This window comes from Cherax quadricarinatus, chromosome 59 (genome assembly GCF_038502225.1).
Source record: "Cherax quadricarinatus isolate ZL_2023a chromosome 59, ASM3850222v1, whole genome shotgun sequence".
In the NCBI taxonomy this organism is placed as follows: domain Eukaryota; kingdom Metazoa; phylum Arthropoda; class Malacostraca; order Decapoda; family Parastacidae; genus Cherax; species Cherax quadricarinatus.
Window position 1 is genome coordinate 15,919,941 of NC_091350.1, and position 23,440 is coordinate 15,943,380.

General features: G+C 38.3%; 1 protein-coding gene across 3 annotated transcripts in view; it reads left to right on the plus strand.

The window, feature by feature from the left end:
* Positions 1-23,440, plus strand: part of cN-IIIB (cytosolic 5'-nucleotidase IIIB) — a 184,333-nt gene that overhangs the window by 142,738 nt on the left and 18,155 nt on the right. For all 3 annotated transcript variants that reach the window (XM_070097780.1, XM_070097779.1, XM_070097781.1), the window contains exon 7: positions 19,246-19,446. In XM_070097780.1, the coding sequence (XP_069953881.1) occupies positions 19,246-19,446 (201 nt within the window). The remainder of the gene's footprint in view (positions 1-19,245; positions 19,447-23,440) is intronic.

The window sequence follows — 23,440 nt, forward strand, 5'->3', positions numbered from 1 at the left end:
TACCGATGACTCGGGCTTACGACAGGCTCTCTGACCACTATGCATACCTAAATAATGTACAGTGGAACCTCGAGTTTCGACCATAATCCGCTCCAGAAGCTCAACTGAAGCTCAAATTGTTCAAAAGTCAAAGCAATATTTCCCATAAGAAATAATGTAAATCCAATTAACCCTTTCAGGGTCCGTTCTATAGATCTACAACTTTACGTTCAGGGTCCAAACCGTAGATCTATGCCAAAATTCTAGTGGTGTCAAATTTAGTGCGAGAAGGCTGGTAGGCCTACATCTGAGAGAATGGGTCTGGGTGGTCAGTATGCACACTATAAAAAAATCTGGACGCCCGCATGGCATTGTGGGAACGCCGGCAACATAGCTTTGTTCATCATGCCTGGCGGCAAGGAAGCCTCACTCCCCACTCACTCTCTGGGTGAATTCTGACTCCTCTTCACAACTTACAGTTCTAAGACTGATGGAAGTGGAGCTGAAGAGGAATTCTATAGTTTTGAACCATATGGTACCATTGTGCCATATGGTACAATGGTACTATATGGTACAATGGTGCCATGTCATACAGTGGTATCATATGGTATAATGGTATATGGTACAGTGTACCATATAGTACATTGTACCATATGGTACATTATACCATGTGGTACAAGGTACAGGGACCCTAATGGAAACAAGTCTGTCTGACTTTTTTGGGTTATCCTAGGTTCTCCAAACATATGCTGTTAAGTATGATATTCTATGTAACTTTATTGTGTATACCTAAATAAACGTACTTATGATGCCACATGCACTTGAGTAAGTTTATTTAGGTGTACAGAAATACAATTACATAGATTATCATACATAGCAGCATATGTATAAAATCCTAGGATAACCCAAAAAAGTCAGGGTGATTATTTCCATAGGGCTCCCTGTATCTGTACCATATGGTGTCCTGTACTGTATGGTACCCTGTACCATATGGTACCCTGTGCCATATGGTACCCTGTACCATATAGTACCCTGTACCATATGGTACCCTGCACCATATGTTATCCTGTACTGCATGGTACCCTATACCATATAGTACAATGTACCATAGGGTACCCTGTAACATATGATACTGTGTACCATATGGTCAATAGGTGTTGGTGGCAGGAGAGACCAGCCAAGACAGTGAGTGGCGATGCAAGCTAGCTACTGACTCCGCAGTTTCTGAGACAAAGCGCTTTGTCGTCCACCTCAAGGAACATGTTGAGTTCCTGTACATTTGTAAATATATAATAGAACATTACTAATATACAACATTTTTGTATATTTTTTGTTGTAAACAATTATTGTAAACAAAATAATGATGAAAATATTAGTGTGTCTATTGTGCTGACTACGACAGTACAATATAGTACCATATGGTACAATGAACCATATGGTATCATTGTACTGTATGGTACAATGTACCATATGGTACCATTGCACCAAATGGTGCCATTGTACCATATTCTACCATATGGTACCATTGTATCATGTGCCATTGTACCATATGGTACCATTGTACCATATACCATTGTACCATATGTACAGTTGTACTATATGGTACCATTGCACCCTATGGCACCATTGTACCATATGGTACCGTTGTATTCAACACAATAACCGCACTAATATTTTCATCATTTTGTTTACAATAAACTTGTAAACAAGTTTTGTAAGCAATATAATGATAAATTAGTGCAGTTATTGTGTTGAATACAATGAGTGAATACTTATACAATATAGTACATTATACTGGTCTCACAGGTCACAAATGTTACTAGAAAAAGAAAAAAAATAGAAAAGAAAAGAAAAAAGTTTAAAAAACGTAAAATAAAAAAAATGCTATTTTGTGGAAGTCACTGATGTTGCCGCCACCTGGTCATTTTGGATCAACTCCCCGCCGCTGTATCTCGGTAAGTACTGATCAGAATTTTTTTTTTATTACCTTCACAAAAACATTATCTTTAATTCTGTAACAAAATTTTTTTTTTTTTTTTTTTTTTTTTTTCAAAATTTCTTGGACACTGGGGCTCCCCTTCCGATTTTGGCCTTGGACCCTGAAAGGGTTAATCCATTCCAGACATCCAAAAATATTAACAAAAAATTCATTTTTTAAAGAATAAATGTTGTTTGACACATGGAAAACAATGAGAAGTAAATATAAACATTATATACCTTTATTGAAGACTCTTGTTGGCTTATGTAAGACAGGGAGGAGGAGAGTTTGTTTGGAGACAGGGCAAGATTCTCCTTCAATATGATGCTAATATCAACTCTTCGGCTTATTTATCTATCACAATTCATCTAATATGACATAATAAACAATAACATAGAAACATGATATATACAGTGGACCCCTGGCTATCGGCCGCAATCCATTCCTGAAGGTCGGCTGATAACCGAAATGGCCGATAACGGAATTAATATTTCCTTTAAGAATTAATGGAAATAAAATTAATTCGTTCCCAACAAAAATATTCACAAAAAAAAAAAAAATTTTTTTTTACAATTATGTAAGTACAGTGGAACCTCTACTTGTGAGCGTGTCCACGTGCAAGTTTTTTCAAATATGAGCAGCCGATGGGCCGATTTGTTGCTTCCATACGCGAGCAAAATTTCCAGAAGCGAGCAGACCTCAAGGCAGGTTCCTTGACACTGGTGAGGGGCTCTTGCTCTTGATCTAGGGAATTGTATCTCATTTGTTTGTTGGACTATCTTATTGAAAGTTGGGCAATGTATGATGGAAATATACTTCTTAACCAACACCAAAAATAAAAGAAATCTAAGCATAAATAATGGAGTTCACTTCTCAACAATTAGCCACCCCTTAGCGGTAATTTCGAATGGTTTTTATGGTTGTATTCTCATTTTTCTGGTCTCATTTGATAGAATGGAAGATATATTACAGAAATAGATATGATTTTGATTGCTTTCACAACGAAAAGTGCCTTGAAATTGAGCTCAACCTAGGACAAATGGTCAATTGCTTGGCCATTTCAGAGTAAACAAATGACATCACTGTCCATTCCAATATGCAGTCATGAATGGGTTGACATTATTTATACAGTTATTGCAATAAGGAATAACAGTAAATCCTATATTTTTTGTGTGAAATTGCAAATTATTTATATAATAATAAAAATAATAATAATATGTATAATAATAATAGATATAATAATAGTATAATAATATAATACAAAATAATAATAATAGTAATATAATATTTATAATAAAAATACATATATAATAATAATGTACTACATATAATAATTATAATAGACAGCTTCAAAAGGCCATCACTAGATGGCAGTGTTTACCACAACAAAGAGGGAGCGGTTGTGGCTGCCTCCACCTGTTACATAATGACATATTTTATTCATTCTAGAGTATATATCATGTTTCTATGTAATTTATACAGTAGGGCCTCTCTTTATGGCATTTCGTTTTACGGCGTTCCGTTAATACGATCATTTCAAATTATGACCAAAACTCGCTATACGGCTCCCCCCACCTGACTTTCTAATACGGTCACCACGCCCCACCTGGTTTGTTTACATTCTCTGTGAGATCCGTAAGCACTAAGTCTTTCCATTATGTCTGGAAACTCCAAAATTTTAAGAGTTTTTAAAAGTTATTTCATATTTTATATATACTCTGATAATTATACTTATGTATACCTGTACTTAAATAAACTTACATACTGTGCTGGCATGCAGGTACACGTTAAAACCAGTAAGAGTGTTTTATGTCTCCAGGCGTCATATTAGTAATGATAATAATAATCACCAAGTCTCATTTAAATGTCGTACATTACGTTAATATACACATTTTCATTAATCCATCTATGGTATTTTTTCAAAATTATATAATAAACACGATGCATAACATATAAATATGATAAATACACCCCACAGTAGAATAAATAAACATAAATATGAGATGTGGTAGCAGACGACTTGCACAAGTGACGCCATATTAGTAATGATAATAATAATTAATAATCACTGAGCCTCATTAAATGTCATATATTACATTAATATACACATTTTCATTAATCCATCCATGATATTTTTTTCAAAATTATATAATAAACATGATACATAACATATAAAGATGATAAATACACCCCACAATAGAATAAATAAACATAAATATGAGATGTGGTAGCCAGATAACTTGTACAAGTGATGCCAAGAATAACATTTTCTCTAATCTAACATAAGAGAAAATGTGTTACTGGGAGTAACTGTAGAAAATTATTCCTTTCGTATGTATGTAAGTAAGTTTATTCAGGTATACACAAATACAGTTACATAGATTATCATACATAACAGCATATGTGTAGAGAACCTAAGATAACCCAGAAAAGTCAGACAGAGTGACTTATTTCCATTGCTTTCACTCAGAGCGTCATTTCTTCTCAAAATGATGTTACATGAGAATGGGAGTGTTCTTCTTTATTTATTCTACCATATCAATGTAGAGACAACCTGTACACATTGTAACTTGTACACAAACCAGACGTGTACACTTTGTTTGTTTACAAAACTTACATTCGCCTGGTTTGTTTACATAACTCTGCACCTGTCCTCTCTCATGCAATCATTCTTTCTCTCTCTCATTTATTCATTTTATCTCATTTACTTACTCCTGACCCTACATTAAGACTACAAATATTTTAAGGTAAGTAATGACTGAACTGTATATACATTTTATCGCTCTGGGATGCTTAAATATCATAGAATATATGTGTGGGTGGGTTGGCCTGGTATGGTAGCCCGGCTGACTACCATACATACCACACTTGATTTCTTACAGTAAATACTACTTGTCTCACCCTAGATTAAGACTACAAATATTTTAAGGTAAGTAATGAGGAAACTGTATATGCATTTTATTGCTCCGAGATGCTTAAATGTAATAGAATATTATGTGTAGGTGGGGTGGCCTGGTATGGTAGCCCGGCTGATTACCATACATACCACACTTGATTTCTTACAGTAAATACTACTTGTCTCACCCTAGATTAAGACTACAAATATTTTAAGGTAAGTAATGAGTGCACTATGTGTGTATTGTACTTTTTTATTGTTTTTTGATGCCTAGTTCTATTGATAACTTAATATATGTTAGTGTAAACTTGTTATCTAGTATTTGTATGCATTTATAAGTGGAAAAAAAGGGTGTTCCACTTTATGGCAATTTCCGCTTTACGGCGGTAGCCTGGAACCTAACCTGCCATATAAGTGGGGCCCTACTGTATTGTTTGTTTTGTCATATTAGATGAACTGTGATAGATAAATAAGCCATATAGATGATATTAGCTAAATTATTCATGAAGTATTTTGCCTGGTCTCCAGACAAACTCTCGTCCACCGCCGACACCGCCCATACCACTACGTGAATGACATATTTTATTAATTTTAGAGTATATATCAGGTTTCTGTGTTATTTATATTGTTTATTATGTCATATTAGATGAAGTGAGATAGATAAGCCGTAGAGTTGATATTAGCAAAATTATTGAAGTACAGAATTCCACTGGAACAGATTAATTGCATTTCAATTAATTTAAATGAGGAAAATTGACTCTGCAAACGAGCAAATTCAGTTATGAGCAAGGTCGTGGAACGGATTAAACTCGCAAGTAGAGGTTTCACTGTATTACATACCTTTATTGAAGGCTAATGCTGGCTTCTGGAAGATAGGGAGGAGGAAAGAGGGAGGAGTTAGTGTTTGGAAGGGGAATCCCCCTCCATAAAGACTTTAGGTAGTAAAGCTCTGGGGTTACTTCCCTTCTCTGTCTTTTAATGCCACTAGAACCAGCTTGAGAGTCACTGGACCCGTCTTACAAAATAGCTGTCCAGAGTGCTCTGTTTCTGGAGTCTCTTTAAGATTTCCCTGAAGTGGGACAGGGTTTTGTCACTAAACATGTTGCAGATATGGCTTGTTTCAGCTTTGTCAGGGTGGTGTTTCTCTACAAAAGCTTGCACCCTGGTCCACATTGCACACACCTCTTTAATCTCTGAAGAAGGCACCTCCTTCACTCCCTCTTCCTCCTCCTCTGAAGCAAGTTCCTCAGCTGCAATCTGTTGCTGTTCAAGTTGAAGCTCTTGCAGCTCTTCAGTGGTAAGCTTTTTCCTGTGGTCCTCCACCAACTCTTCCACATCCTCACCACTCACCTCCAACCCCAGGGACTTCCCCAAAGACACAATAGAGTTCACAGGGTCAGCAGGGTCAGGGTCATGGTGAGTCTCACCCTTCAAAATCCCTCTCTTGGACACAATCTGGCCACAGTTTTCTCCAAGCAGAGTTTAAAGTCTTGGAAGTCACTCCCTCCCAAGCCTTACCTTTAAGGCTTATACAATGGAGGATAGTGAAGTGATTCCTCCAAAACTCTCTTAGGGTCAACTGAGTGTTCGAGGTCACTTCAAAGCACTTTTGAAACACTGCTTTTGTGTAGAGTTCTTTGAAGTTAGAAATGACCTGCTGGTCCATGGGCTGGAGAAGAGGAGTGGTGTTAGGAGGCAAGAACTTCACTTTTATAAAACTGAAGTCCCTAAATGCTTGGTCTTCCAAGTCTGGAGGATGTGCAGGAGCACTGTCCAGTAACAGGAGGCACTTGAGTGGCAATTTCTTTTCCAGGAGGTATTTTTTCACACTTGGGCCAAACACATCATTAACCCACTCTTTGAAAATTTCCCTTGTGACCCATGCCATACGATTAGCTTTCCACATCACACACAATCTATTCTTCATTACATTGTTTTTCTTAAACACTCTGGGATTTTCTGAGTGATACACAAGTAAAGGCTTCACTTTGAAATCCCCACTAGCATTACCACACAACAAAAGAGTAAGCCTGTCTTTCATAGGCTTGTGTCCTGGCAGTGCCTTTTCCTCCTGGGTAATGTAGGTCCTCTTTGGCATTTTCTTCCAAAACAGGCCTGTTTTGTTACAATTGAAAACTTGTTGAGGTTCGAATCCTTCAGCCTTTACATAGTCCTGGAATTCGTGAACATACTGTTCAGCTGCACATTTGTCAGAACTTGCAGCCTCACCATGCCTTACAACACTGTGTATGCCACTACACTTCTAAAATCTATCAAACCATCCTTTGCTGGCCCTAAATTCACAAACTGCAGCACTTGTTCCAGGCATTTTCTTTGCAAGATCCTCATGCAACTGCTCTGCCTTCTCACAAATAGTAGACTCCACTATACTGTCTCTCAGTAATTCTTTTTCCTTAATCCACAATAATAATAACTTTTCCATCTCTTCCATTATCAGTGTCCTTTGTTTAGTTAGAAAAGCTACTCCTTTTGCAACATTAGCATCTTTGATTTCTTCTTTCTTTGCCAGGATGGATGTAATTGTTGATTTATTCTTGCTGTACATCCTGGCAAGTTCCATCACCTTCATATCACTCTCAAACTTTTCGATCACTTCACGCTTAAATTCCATGGTGTTTCTCACTTTCTTTACCACAGGAACTTTACTAGGAACTTTCTATGGAGCCATGGTTACCTACAGTTGCACTGCAAGAAAAAACACTAAAAATAATGGTAAACAAGTGAAATGTTTGGATGTATGAGCAAAAGCCTCCTCGGCCACTGAGAGACAAAGCCAAACCGAAGCACAAGCTGCTCCAGCTGGCGGATGGACGCATCCAAAACTGCTGATAACCAAGCGAACAGCCGATAACCAGGCGCCAAAAAACCCGCCGATAACTGAGTTGGCCGATAACCAAACCAGCTGATAACTGGGGGTCCACTGTACTCTTGAATGAATAAAATATCATTATGTATGCCACGAGTGGTGGTGATGGTGCTGGTGGTGGTGTTGGGTTATCAGGGCCACTGGCAGTATAAGCTGTATAGTGGTGGTGGCAGTGGCGGTGTTGTCAGTGGCCCTATGTACCTCCAATAACATTGAAGGAGCTGATTTCGTGTCCTTTTCCTATCGCTTAACTTACTTGCTACACTGTTAATGCTACACTTTATCGCTGGCTGGTGCTATAGCCTTTATCGACTCTTGCTGCTTTAGTATCGTACATATCGATGAATCACTGAAGAAGGCACATTCTCTCTTCTCTCTTCCTCCTACACTTTCGTACTTCGCTACAATTTCTTTCTTCAGTTCTATCGTGTTTCTCACTTTCTTTACCAAAGGGCTGGCACTGGGAAGTTTCTTTGGGCCATGGTTAACCCTTAAACTGTCCAAACGTAGAGCTACATTCAGGTGCATAGCGCTCCAATCGTAGGTCTACATTTTATTTTACATGCTTTCAACATTGGCACGATAAGCCTAAGTTGCCTAGACATGAGAGAATGAGTCTGTGCACACAGAATGTGCAGTATGACAAAATTCAGGGATGCCAGGAAATATGCTCTCTTCATTTTAAACAAAAAATAATTTTTTTTTCCAAAATATTCAGAGCTGTATGCAAGTGAAGGTTGATCTACATTTGAACAGTTAAAGGGTTAATTGTGTAGCAGTCGCACTCAATCAACAAGCACAAAAAAACAATGGATTATTGTGAAATGTTTGGATGAAAGTGCAGGGTAATGTTCACTCGAGGAGAAACAAAGCCAGACTGACTCACAACGCATGCGTGGTATGCTTTGTGTGGGCGTGGGCAGGCGGACAGGTCTGGTACAGCAGCTAAAACTCTAGGTACTGCTCAAAACTCAAGACAAAATTTAGCCGTAAAAAGTGACCAAAACTCAAAACGGCTGAAACTTGGGGCAGCTGAAACTCGAGGTTCCACTGTATATTAGAGCTGATTTCCTCTATTCTGTTTATTACAATATACAGTACACTACTGTATAAACATTTAAAAATATACCAGAAATGTTACAAATGGTGCAAAGGTGACATTAAAACAATGTCAAAGATGGTTGACACAAATCCACCACCATTATAGTATGCTTCTCACTTAGCAACGAATTCGTTTACCGACTTGGTCTTAAGAATGGAACTCCATTGCTAAGTGAGGAGAGGCTGTATTTACCTTAAATTGTGGTTGCTGGTGTATGTCAGTGATTCTGAAGAGAGTGGAGATGCATGGCGTGGCCCTACTGGGCTAAGGTGGATGGTTGTTGGTTGTCGGCAGAAGTGGATGGTTGAGGTTCTGAGACTAAAGGCGATAGCTGTATTGGAGTGTGCATAAATTATGTCGCTAATATCAACTGTATGGCCTATTTATCTATCTCACTTCATCAAATATGATATAATAAACAATATAAATAACATAGAAACCTGATATATACACTAGAATGAATAAAATATGTCATATATGTGGCGGCGGCTGACAAGTGTTTGTCTGGAGACAGGACAAAACACTCCTTCAGTATTTCGCTATCACCAACTCTACGGCTTATTTATCTATCACAGTTCATCTAATATGAAATAATAAACAATATAAATAACATAGAAACCTGATATATGCTCTAGAATGAATAAAATGTCATGTAACAGGTGGAGGTGGCCATAACTGCTCCCTCTTTGTAGTAAACACTGCCATCTAGTGACAGCCTTTGGAAGCCGTCTGTCATTATAATTATTATTATGTAGTACATTATTATTATACAGTGGACCCCTGCCTAACGATATTAATCCGTTCCTGAGAGCTCATCGTAAGCCAAAATTATCGTTAGCTGAATTAATTTTCCAAATAAGAAATAATGGAAATAAAATTAATCCATTCCTGACACCCCAAAGTATGAAAAAAAAAAAAAATTTTACCACATGAAATATTAATTTTAATACACATAAACTAAAGAAGACATGCACAATTACTACTCTACTAAGAATAGAATACATGACACTTACCTTTATTGAAGATCTGGTGATGATTGATGGGATGGGAGGAGGGGAGAGTGTGGAAGTTATTGTTTAGAAGGGGAATCCCCTTCCATTAGGACTTGAGGTAGCAAGTCCTTTTCCAGGGTTACTTCCCTTCTTCTTTTAATGCCACTAGGACCAGCTTGAGAGTCACTGGACCTCTGTCGCACAACAAATCTGTCCATAGAGCTCTGTACCTCCCGTTCCATTAATGCTATGCATATAAGTGGCTTTGGCATGCTGCTCTTACCTGTATTTTTTGTACCTCTGTTTGTATGCTAAAATTTCTAAATAAATAAATAAATAACTAAATAAATAAATGAACAAAAAAAAAAAAAATGGGCTAAAACATTGTCATTGTACAGGTTGCCAACACGGCTTGCAGTAGCTGTGTCAGGGTGATTTTCATCCATAAAGGTTTGCAGTTCAACCCACTTTGCACACATTTCCTTAACCCTTTCGAGGTTTCGGCCATTCTAGTATGGCTAACGCACCAGGGTTTTTGACGTACTAGTACGCATAAATTCTAGCGCCCTCAAATCTAGCAAGAGAAAGCTGGTAGGCCTACATATGAAAAAATGGGTCTATGTGGTCAGTGTGCACAGTATAAAAGAAATCCTGCAGCACACAGTGCGTAATGAGAAAAAAAAACTTTGACCGTGTTTTGGGCTTAAAACAGCGACTTTGCACTATATTTTCGTATGGTATTTATTGTTGTATTCTAGTTTTCTTGGTCTCATTGTATAGAATGGAAGACATATTACAGAAATTGAGATGATTTTGACTGGTTTTACAAAGAAAAGTACCTTGAAATTGAGTTCAAAGTAGCAGAAATGTTCGATTTTTACCAAAGATCAAAAGTAAACAAATCATGCTAAGCGTCCAATACACATCAACTGGTGAGTCTAATATTCTTTCACAAGTGCGCCGATATTATTTATACCATTTCTACACTAATGCAGTAGTCTGCATAACAGTAAATCTTATTTTTTTTTTGTGAGAATAAAAAATCAAAGTGGAAAGCAAAATAAATGTAAGAGGGGCCTGGGGACGTGACTAATGAACAGAGGAAATGTTATTTTAGTGCCAGGAATGTCTTTCTTATTTATTCTGGACCCTATTTGTAAATTGGCATCTTTTGAAATTTGTGTGAAATTAGCAAAATTGCTAAATTCTGACCACTTTATTGGACAGTTGAAATCAGTAAATGGGTGGTTTCTTGTACTCATTCGATAGACAAAATGGAGTTCTAGCAAATTAGTTATGATTTTTGTCGACTAGTACACTGGAATTGGCCAAAAACAGGGCTCAAAGTGGGCAAAAATCGCCCATGCGTAAACATCGTCGAGACCGCTAACTTCGCGAGAGCAAGGAAGTTGCATGCTGATTCAAAGATTAAGGAGATTTGCACCAAGTGGAATGATGTCCAAATATTTGTGGAGAAGTACCACCCTGAGCAAGCTGAAACAAGCCATCTTTGCAACAAGTTCAGTGACAGAACCATGTCCTATTTTAGGGAAATCTTAAAGAGGCACCAGAAACAGAGGACTGTGGACAGTTATTTTCTGAGACAATGGTCCAGTGACTCTCAAGCTGGTCCTTGTGGCATTTAAATACAGAGAAGGGAAGTAACCTCAGAGAGGGCTTTGATACCTAAAGTCCTTATGGAGAGGGATTCCCCTTCCAAACAATAAACCCAGCTCCCTCTCTCCTCCTCCCTATCTTCCAGATGCCATCACCAATCTTCAATAAAGGTAAGTAAAAATGTTATTTTATATGTTTATTTAAATTTATTAATAAATAATTATACACTATATTCGTTGTATGTAAAACTATAATTAATCTCTATAAAATGTATTTTTTTGTGAATATTTTTGGGTTTCTGGAACGGATTAATTGTATTTCCATTATTTCTTATGGGAAATATTGCTTTGCTTTTCAAACTTTTCAAATTTAGAACTAGCTCCTGGAATGGATTAAGTTCAAAATTTGAAGTTCCACTGTAATCCAATATTTTTGAGAAAGATTGATGAAATAACAAATCATATACAGGTACTCTTCACTTAACGACCGAGTTCCATTCCTAAAAATAGGTCAGTAAACAAATTGGTTGTTAAGCAAGGAGCCGCCCCTTATTGATATTTCAAGCATACTGTACTGGTAGTGGGTTTGTGTCAGCCATCTTTAGATATTTTAATGTCACCTTTGCACCATTTATAACATTTTTAGTATATTAAAAATAGAACTAGGCATTAAAAATAATAAAAAAGTAAAATACACATACAGTACACTGGTCGGAGAGCTGGTCGTAAGTTTGAGCGGTCGTTAAACAGGTAGGTCGTTAAGTGAGGAGTATCTGTATTATTTTGCCTGCAAGTGTCTGATTTTTGTTTGGTTATATTTTTAAGAGTTTCAGTAATATGCAAATGTGAGAGAATCTGGCTATTCTGGATTTATGGGTTGTGTTGGAAGCGTCTGTGAGAGAGGCATAAGGGAGAGAGAGGGAAAGAGTGTTCATGTAAGAGAGTGAGAGAGGGGGAATAAAAAGAGAAAAGGTGAGATAGTAAAAATGCAATGGGAAAATAGAAAAAAGTGTGCCTGCATATGCAGTAAGATAAGGTGTTCTGTTGCATTGCACTACCCAAAGTGCCCAGGATTTGGAGTTGTATTTAGTGCTCTGTAATTTTGTGCCAAATGGATAAATATGGTTCCTTCAAAGATGAATAGTAACTGAAAAGCCATATATTGGTTTGGAGACAAGCAAAAGTCACCATAAAGAAAATTTGTTACTGTACTGGATGAGCAAAGTCCAGTGTAATGGCATTACTTTCTGCAGCCTGTGACCTCCCTCTAGATGTCCCCACAACTAAACCTCATACTGGATGGCCAAGGAGGATGTCTAAACACAGATAACATTCTATGCAGAGTACTGTGTAGAAATCCACATATGACTGCATCACACTTAAAAGAAATGCATCCTAAACTCCTAGATTTGGTGCATCCATCATTGCCTGCAAAGGGAAGTCTGCCTACCAAGTTGTTGTGCTGCAAGGATACCTCTACTAATCCTAAATATGAAAAAGGAACGAACACCTGCAGTTTGCCAGGAAATATGTGTATTGGAGTGTAGATTACTGAAAAAGTCATGTGGTCAGATGAATCCACATTTTAGTGTATTCGAAGTCATCAGAGCAGGGTGATCAGCCCCTCTTTCATCAGCAGGTATGACCCTGCATACACAGTGAGCACTGTAAAACACCCACAATATGTCATGGTTTGGCATTACTTTAGTGGATTAATTGGGTGTGCAGGTTTGTACTTGCCCAAAACATTACAATCAATGCTCACTGCTACATCACCATTCTCCACATTCTGGAGGGTATATAAATGTGTAGTGGAGGGAAGACAGGGTAGGGGTCACCCTAGGACTTGGGGATCCAACAGGCATGTGTGAGTGTGCTAGATACGAGTAAGTGGGGGCAAATGGTGTTTGGGACTTAATGAGCTGTTGAAGTGTGAACAATATAACATTCTGTGAAGGAATTCAGGATAACGGGTTAGCCAGACTTGAGTCCTGGAGGTGGGGCGTACATTGCCTGCACTTTGAAGGAGGGGTGAGGATATTTACAGTTTGGAGGGGCATTTGAATTGCAGTATTGGCACAGCTCTGGCAAGACAGTGATAGAGTGAGTGATAGTGAAAGTGTTCCTTTTTGTTTTAGGCCATCCTACCTCAATGGAAGACTGCAGGTGCATTAAAAAAAAAGTGTATGTATGTACAGTGGAACCTCGGCTTACGAAATTAATCCGTTCTATGACCTTGTTCGTATCCTGATTTGTTCATATCCTGAGTCAATTTTCCTCATTTAAATTAATTGAAATGTAATTAATCTTGCCAAGTGTAAAACGAAAGCCTGTAATTGTTTTACATGATGGTAGGATTGCTGGTGTCTTTTGTCTGTCTCATAAACATGCAAGATTTCAGGTACGTCTTGCTACTTCTACTTACACTTGGTCACACTACACATACATGTACAAGCATATATATACATACCCCTTTGGGTTTTCTTCTATTTTCTTTCTAGTTCTTGTTCTTGTCTGTTTCCTCTTATCTCCATGGGGAAGTGGAACAGAATTCTTCCTCCGTAAGCCATGCGTGTCATAAGAGGCGACTAAAATGCCGGGAGTTAGGAGCTAGTAACCCTTTCTCCTGTATATATTACTAAATTTGAAAGGAGAAACTTTCGTTTTTCCTTTTGGGCCACCCCGCCTTGGTGGGATACGGCTGGTATGTTAAAAGAAGAAGAAGTAATTAATCCGTTCCAGCCTCTCAGGAGGCATGACAAAATAATGTTAATATCAACTCTGCGGCTTAGTTATCTGTCACAATTCATCTAATATGACATAAACAATATTAATAACATAGAAACATGATATATACTCTAGAATGAATGATATGGGCCATAATTTGGCGAGTGATGGCAACCTCGGCAGCAGCATCCTGCCGCCATTTACTCTCCCACTCTAGTATCTTCCCAGTCCATAACCCCACACCTAGCTTGTGTTTATCTATGATTAGTGGTGAGGTTGTCACATATGTAACCACAGGTGTGGTCAAGACAGATGTACGTATATATAGGTGAAGATGTGATCACTGTGGCCACAGCGGTGGTGGTGGTGGTGGCAGTTACAGTGGTGGTGGTGGTGGCCACATTGGTGGTGGTGGTGGCGGAGGCTGCAGTGGTGGTGGTGGCCAGCTGCCTCACCTCTGCTGCTGCCTTCTTCATTTCTCCAGCTTTTTTCATAGTTTCTAATCGCTTCTTGCTGATTGTACGTGAATACTCTCTCTTTGGGTGAGGCATTGTGTAAGAAATTTGTACAATATAAGACAAAATTATGCATCCCAAGGGTCTGCTGCAGTCGCTCAGAGTGGCTCACCTCCCCTTTCTTTTGACCCTTGGTTGGCACTGAGATAGCCGTGGTCTAGCAGCTATACCTACTGCCACCCAGAGGGTTACCAATTTGTATTTTGAAGCATTTGGCACAAAAATATGAAAAAAAAAATTACAAAAATGTCTAAAAATGACAACATATTATTATTATTATTATTACTATTATTATTATTTTTTATTATTATTATCACACTGGCCAATTCCCACCAAGGCAGGGTGGCCCAAAAAAGAAAAACTTTCACCATCATTCACTCCATCACTGTCTTGCCAGAAGGATGCTTTACACTACAGTTTTTAAACTGCAACATTAACACCCCTCCTTCAGAGTGCAGGCACTGTACTTCCCATCTCCAGGACTCAAGTCCGGCCTGCCGGTTTCCCTGAACCCCTTCATAAATGTTACTTTGCTCACACTCCAACAGCACGTCAAGTATTAAAAACCATTTGTCTCCATTCACTCCTATCAAACACGCTCACGCATGCCTGCTGGAAGTCCAAGCCCCTCGCACACAAAACCTCCTTTACCCCCTCCCTCCAACCTTTCCTAGGCCGACCCCTACCCCACCTTCCTTCCACTACAGACTGATACACTCTTGAAGTTATTCTGTTTTGCTCCATTCTCTCCACATGTCCGAACCACCTCAACAACCCTTCCTCAGCGCTCTGGACAACAGTTTTGGTAATCCCGCACCTCCTCCTAACTTCCAAACTGCGAATTCTCTGCATTATATTCACACCACACATTGCTCTCAGACATGACATCTCCACTGCCTCCAGCCTTCTCCTCACTGCAACATTCATCACCCATGCTTCACACCCATATAAGAGCGTTGGTAAAACTATACTCTCATACATTCCCCTCTTTGCCTCCAAGGACAAAGTTCTTTGTCTCCACAGACTCCTAAGTGCACCACTCACCCTTTTCCCCTCATCAATTCTATGATTCACCTCATCTTTCATAGACCCATCCGTTGACACGTCCACTCCCAAATATCTGAATACATTCACCTCCTCCATACTCTCTCCCTCCAATCTGATATCCAATCTTTCATCACCCAATCTTTTTGTTATCCTCATAACCTTACTCTTTCCTGTATTCACTTTCAATTTTCTTCTTTTGCACACCCTACCAAATTCATCCACCAATCTCTGCAACTTCTCTTCAGAATCTCCCAAGAGCACAGTGTCATCAGCAAAGAGCATCTGTGACAACTCCCACTTTATGTGTGATTCTTTATCTTTTAATTCCATGCCTGTTGCCAAGACCCTCGCATTTACTTCTCTTACAACCCCATCTATAAATATATTAAACAACCATGGTGACATCACACATCCTTGTCTAAGGCCTACTTTTACTGGGAAATAATTTCCCTCTTTCCTACATACTCTAACTTGAGCCTCACTATCCTCGTAAAAACTCTTCACTGCTTTCAGTAACCTACCTCCTACACCATACACCTGCAACATCTGCCACATTGCCTCCCTATCCACCCTGTCATACGCCTTTTCCAAATCCATAAATGCCACAAAGACCTCTTTAGCCTTATCTAAATACTGTTCACTTATATGTTTCACTGTAAACACCTGGTCCACACACCCCCTACCTTTCCTAAAGCCTCCTTGTTCATCTGCTATCCTATTCTCCGTCTTACTCTTAATTCTTTCAATAATAACTCTACCATACACTTTGCCAGGTATACTCAACAAACTTATCCCCCTATAATTTTTGCACTCTCTTTTATCCCCTTTGCCTTTATTCAAAGGAACTATGCATGCTCTCTGCCAATCCCTAGGTACCTTACCCTCTTCCATACATTTATTAAATAATTGCACCAACCACTCCAAAACTATATCCCCACCTACTTTTAACATTTCTATCTTTATCCCATCAATCCTGGCTGCCTTACCCCCTTTCATTTTACCTACTGCCTCACGAACTTCCCCCACACTCACAACTGGCTCTTCCTCACTCCTACAAGATGTTGTTCCTCCTTGCCCTATACACGAAATCACAGCTTCCCTATCTTCATCAACATTTAACAATTCCTCAAAATATTCCCTCCATCTTCCCAATACCTCTAACTCTCCATTTAATATTGTTGTTATAATTATTATTATTCTTAGTACACATGGATTATTATGAACATTAAAATGGTATAAAATACCGACAGGTTGTTAGGTAAAACACATATGCAACAGTTAGGTATCTTTATTATGAAACGTTTCGCCTACACAGTAGGCTTCTTCAGTCGAGTACAGAAAAGTTGATAGAAGCAGAAGATACTTGAAGACGATGTAATCAGTCCATCACCCTTAAAGTTTTGAGGTGGTCAGTCCCTCAGTCTGGAGAAGAGCATTGTTCCATAGTATGAAACAATATTGTTTCATACTATGGAACAATGCTCTTCTCCAGACTGAGGGACTGACCACCTCAAAACTTTAAGGGTGATGGACTGATCACATCGTCTTCAAGTATCTTCTGCTTCTATCAACTTTTCTGTACTCGACTGAAGAAGCCTACTGTGTAGGCGAAACGTTTCATAATAAAGATACCTAACTGTTGCATATGTGTCTTACCTAACATGGATTATTATAATTATTATTATTATTATTAATATATATATATTATAATATTATTATTATTATTATTAATTTAGGGAACTGGAGCACAGATCCAATTCCCTAGATCAAGAGCCCATCACCACATACATACTAGTAATAATAATAATAATTATTATAACAATAATAATACATAATACAATATAATAGTAATTTATTTATTTCCAATTTGTGCACACATAGTAATAATAATAATATTAACAGTAAGGAGAAACTTCAAAAGGCTGCCAGTAGTTGGCACCACCATCAGCAAAACATTGGTAACCACTACTAGTACACTTTTCACCTGTCTAGAAATAAGTAGTCTATTAGTGTTAGGTTAAGTCTGCTCGAAATGCCTCGCTAAAGATAGTGGCTTTCTTTGCTCCAGTCATATTATGATATGTAAACACACATTGTAACCTTTGCAAAGAAATAAATATTGTATTTATTTATTTATTTAAGGAACCTCCTTTGAGAGGGAAGTTCGCATCCTGAAATTTCGTTCGTATCCAAAAGCAAAAAAAATCAACCGAACAACGGTTCGTATCCTGAAAAATTTGCATGGTGGGGTGTTTGTAAGCCAAGGTTCCACTGTATATGTATATGTTTGCGTATATGTATAAATGTATGTATATATAGGCAATATGTGGTGTGAATATAATGTAGAGAATCCATAGAAATAAATGGTATAAAATAACGACACAATGGAAATATAAACACATATGCAGTATAATGTGATCCTTTATTGACATCGTTTTGCCCACACAGTGGGCTTTTTCAAGTCACTAACAGATCTGTTTGTGACTTGAAAAAGCCCACTGAGTGGGCAAAACGTTGTCAATAAAGGATCACATTATACTGCATATGTGTTTATATTTCCAGAGAATCCATACTTTGGAGATTAGGAGGAGGTGTGGGATTACCAAAACTATTATCCAGAGGGTTGAGGAGGGGTTATTGAGGTGGTTTGGACAGGTAGAGAGGATAGAACAAAACAGAATGACTTCAAGAGTGTATAAATCTTTAGTGGAGGGAAGGCAGGGTAGGGATCAGCCTATGAAAGATTGGAGGGAGAGGGTAAAGGAGGTTTTGTGTGCTAGGGGCTTGGACTTCCAGCAAGCATGTGTGAGCATGTTAGAAAGGAATGAATGGAGACAAATGGTTTTTAGGACTTTACATGCTGTTGGAGTGTGAGCAAGGTAACATTCATGAAGGGATTCAGGGAAACCGGTAAGCCGGACTTGAGTCCTGGAGATGGGAAGTACAGTGCCTGCACTCTGAAGGAGGGGTGTTAATGTTTCAGCTTTATAACTGCAGTGTAAGCATGCCTCTGGCAAGACAGTGATGGAGTGAATGATGAAAATTTTTCTTTTTCGGGCCACCCTGCCTTGGTGGGAAACAACTGATGTGTTAATAAAAATAACATACAGGAAAGATGCCTGAAGACATCACAGTCCCCACCAAGACTATCTGTAGAGAAGGCCTAATTAGTATTTAGATGGTTGAAACAAGCAAGTCTCACTTTACATCTTTTGGCATCCTGCTGCTATAAAATGTGGGAAGGGGAGAGGGAGGATTACCGTGCTCTGTTAGAAAGTTAAATTTTCCGTCAATGTATAAGTTTTAAAAAAGGCTCTCATACACTAGTGAAGATTGATGACATGTATTAATTTTGAAATACCATGCGTGCTAATGGAAAGATAAGTGCAAAGTTCATTTAGCCATATTTGGAATAATCTGTCAATTATATTTCATTTCATTTGAAATGGGTGAAACAGTTACATCAAATTAAAGATTTAAACTAATACATTTTATACTTATTTCAGGGTGTTATGATTGGCTTCAAAGGTGATTTAGTTCACATTTTCAACAAGAATGAAAATGCAATTCACTCATCAGATTACTTTGACAAGCTAAAAGGACGAAACAATGTGATACTCATGGGAGATTCTCTTGGTGATATCAAAATGGCCATGGGAGTCCCACAGCCAAGTAACGTCTTAAAGATAGGATTCCTCAATGATAAGGTAAGGACTGTTGTAAAACATTGGCTCTAAATGATGATGGGTGTAGCACAACCATGTAATGTTTAAATGGTAAATGGGTAATGTCATCCTTTACTGTTCAGGTGGATAATAAACCCACCTGTCCTGTCAGTGTACAGGTGGATGATGTGCATCATTGTACAGATGGGTGATGTGTTTCTACAATGTACTGATGGTAATGTGCTATTAACATAGCCATTATCTCTGCTAAAGTATTTGCTGCATTTCTAGGAAGAGTCACCTCATTATCTTTACACATTCAGTTAATCATAGTATGTCAGCCATTAGCAGCAGATAACAAAAGTTCTTGGAATACATACCATAATTCATTTCCTTATTTTTATGCAGGTATTTAATTAAATTTTCATTAAAAAAACATGGATTTTGTGGGCCTACGACTAATTATTATCATATTCATGGGTGAAGCTCTAACTCTATCATGTCACACAGTGCATGCAGAATTGGAGGTAGTCAAATTTGATCCAAGGAAGGGGATGGGCAGCTTTAGTACCTTGGATCAAGGCCTAGGACAAAAATGGTAAATTTTAGCAACAGTTGGTTGACAATGAAATGTTAAATAATGTGTCATCTCAGTCACTCTTCTTTACACTTTTTATATTACTTGATCAACATTAGTATCTTTTCACATTTTACTCCTCCAATAGCCCCTTTTTTCTCTTCATGGGGATCCTTGATGGTGGTGAATGATTCTAGAACCCAAAAATTGGAGCTGCCCTCCTCTTCCTCAGATAAGACCCAATTTCCTCCCATTCTCTTGGCACTATATTACCCTTATGGGTTTAGTGCTTTCCTGTAATAATAGTAGCAATGTTGAGTTGAGAAAGCCTAGGAAACGAATTGATTTGACAGTTATTAGAGGGAAAGTTAGAGGTATTGGGAAGTTGACAAGACTATTTTGAGGAGCTGTTAAATGTTGATGAAGAAAGGGAGTCAGTGATTTCATGCATTGGTCAGGGAGGAATAATACTTTTAGGAGTGAGGAAGAACCAGATGTGAGTGTGGTAGAGGTGTGTGAGGCAGTGGGTAAAACGGAAGGGGGTAAAGCAGCTGGGCTTGATGGGATCAAGACAGAAATGTTATAAGGGAAGGTACCTAGGTATTGGCAGAGAGCATGCATAGTTCCTTTGTATAAAGGAAAGGGGAGTAAGAGTGTAAAAATTATAAGGAAACAAGCTTGTTGAGTATGCCGGGTAAAGTATATGGTATAATAGTTCTTTCTTTCTTTCAATACACTGGCCATATCCCACCGAGGCAGGGTGGCCCAAAAGGAAAAACGAAAGTTTCTCCTTTTACATTTAGTAATATATACAGGAGAAGGGGTTACTAGCCCCTTGCTCCCGGCATTTTAGTCGCCTCTTACAACATGCATGGCTTACGGAGGAAGAATTCTGTTCCACTTCCCCATGGAGGTAAGAGGAAATAAACAAGAACAAGAACTAGAAAGAAAATAGAAGAAAACCCAGAGGGGTGTGTGCATACATATGCTTGTACATGTATGTATAGTGTGACCTAAGTGTAAGTAGAAGTAGCAAGACGTACCTGAAATCTTGCATGTTTATGAGACAGACAAAAGACACCAGCAATCCTACCATCATGTAAAACAATTACAGGCTTTCGTTGTATACTCACTTGGCAGGACAGTAGTACCTCCCTGGGCGGTTGCTGTTTACCAACCTACTACCTAGGGTATAATAGTTATTATTAAAATAATTAACCCTTTGACTGTCGCGGCCGTATATATACATTTACGAGGTACCGTGTTTGACGTATATATACTCATAAATTCTAGCGGCTTCAAATCAGGCAGGAGAAAGCTGGTAGGCCCACATGTGAGAGAATGGGTCTGTGTGGTCAGTGTGCACCATATAAAAAAAATCCTGGAACACGCAGTGCATAATGAGAAAAAAAAAACTCCGACCGTGTTTTTAATTAAAATGCCGACTTTGTGGTCTATTTTCGTATAGTATTTGTGGTTGTATTCTCGTTTTCTTGGTCTCATTTGATAGAATGGAAACTATATTATAGAAATAGAGGTGATTTTGATTAATTTTACTATAAAACGAACCTGGAAATGGAGCACAATGTACAGGAAATGTTTGATTTTTGCCGATGTTCAGAAGTAAACAAATGATGTCATTGTCCAGTGAATGTCCAAATAGCCATTCTAATATGCAGTCATGAATGGGTTGATGTAATTTTTACAATTATTATAGTATTGCAGTAGTCTGCATAACAGTAAATCTTCTATTTTTTGTTTGAATAAAATTTCAAAATAAAAAGCAAGAGTAATATCACAGGGGCCTGGAGACATGACTGATGAACATAGAAAATGTTATTTTAGAGCCAGGAATGTCTGCATTGTTCATTCTGGTCCTTATTTTGAAATTGTCATATTTTTTAATTTTTGTGAAATTGGCCAAATTGCAAATTTCTGACCATGTTATTGGGTAGTTGAAATCGGTAAATGGGCAGTTTCTTGTACTCAATCGATGGAAAAAATGGAGTTCTGAAGAAATAGCTGTGAGTTTGGTTGACTGGAATAATGGAATTAGCCGAAAATAGGGCTCAAAGTGGGCGAAATCGCCGATTTGTAAATATCGCCGAGGTCGCTAACTTCGCGAGAGCGTAATTCCGTCAGTTTTCCATCAAATTTCGTTTTTTTGGTGTCTTTACAATCGGGAAAAGATTCTCTATCATTTCATAAGAAAAAATAATTTTTTTTTTTTTTAAATTTTGCGACACCAGGAGACACCTCAGGATTGGGGGTTGCGACAGTCAAAGGGTTAAGAGTAAGACCAAGAACAGGTTAGCAGACAAATAAAGAAGTTTTAGAAGGGTAGGGGATGTGTAAACCAAGAGTTTACATTGAAGCATACAAGTGAACAATATATTGATAAAGGCAAGGAAGTTTTCTTTGCATTTATGGATTTAGAAAAGCCATATGATAGTGGATAGGGGAGCAATGTTACAAGGTATGCACAGAATAGGTTGTAAGTTGCTGAAAGCAGTTAAGAGTTTTTATGAGGATAGTGAGGCTCAGGTTAAGGTATGTAGAAGAGAGGGAGATTATTTTCCTGTAAAAGTAGGTCTTAGACAGGGATGCTTAATGTCATAATGGTTATTTAACATATTTATAGATGGGATTTTAAAAGAAGAGAATGCTAGGATGTTGGAAAGAGGTGTGGGATTAAAATATATAGAATTTAATATGAAGTGGGAGCTGTCACAGTTGCTTTTTGCCAATGATACTGTGCTTTTGAAAAAAAGTTGCAGAGGTTAGTGGATGAATTTCAGAGGGTATGTAAAAGAAGGAAATTAAAAGTGAACAGAGGAAAGAGCAAGGTGATGAGGGTAACAAAAAATTTAGGTAATGAAAGATTGGACATCAGATTGGAAGGAGGGAGTGTGGAGGAAGTGAATGTATTCAGATATTTGGGAGTGAACTTGTCAGTGGATGAGTCGATGAAAGATGAGGTGAACCATGGATTTAATAAGGGGAAAACAGGTGGGTGGTGCATTGAAGCATCTGTGGAAACAAAGAATTTTATCCATGGAGGTGAAAAGGGAATACATAATAGTGGTACCAATGCTCAAGGATGTGAAGCATAGGTTGTGAATGTTGCAGTGAGGAAGAGCCTGGAGGCAGTGGAGATATGTATGAGGGCAGTGTATGTTGTAAATATTATGCATAGAATTTGCCATGTGGGGATTAAGAGTAGGTGCAGGGTTACCAAAAGTATTATCCAGAGGGCTGAAGATGAGTTGTTGAGGTAGTTTGGACATTTAGAGAAAATGGAGCAAAATAGGCTGACTTGGAGGGTGTATAAATCTGTAGTGGAGGGAAGGTGACATAAGGGTAGCCCAAGGAAAGGTTGGAGAGAGAAGATAAAGGTTTTACATGCGAGAGGCTTGGATTTCCAAGAGGTGTATGTGTGTGCTTTAGATAGGAGTGGAG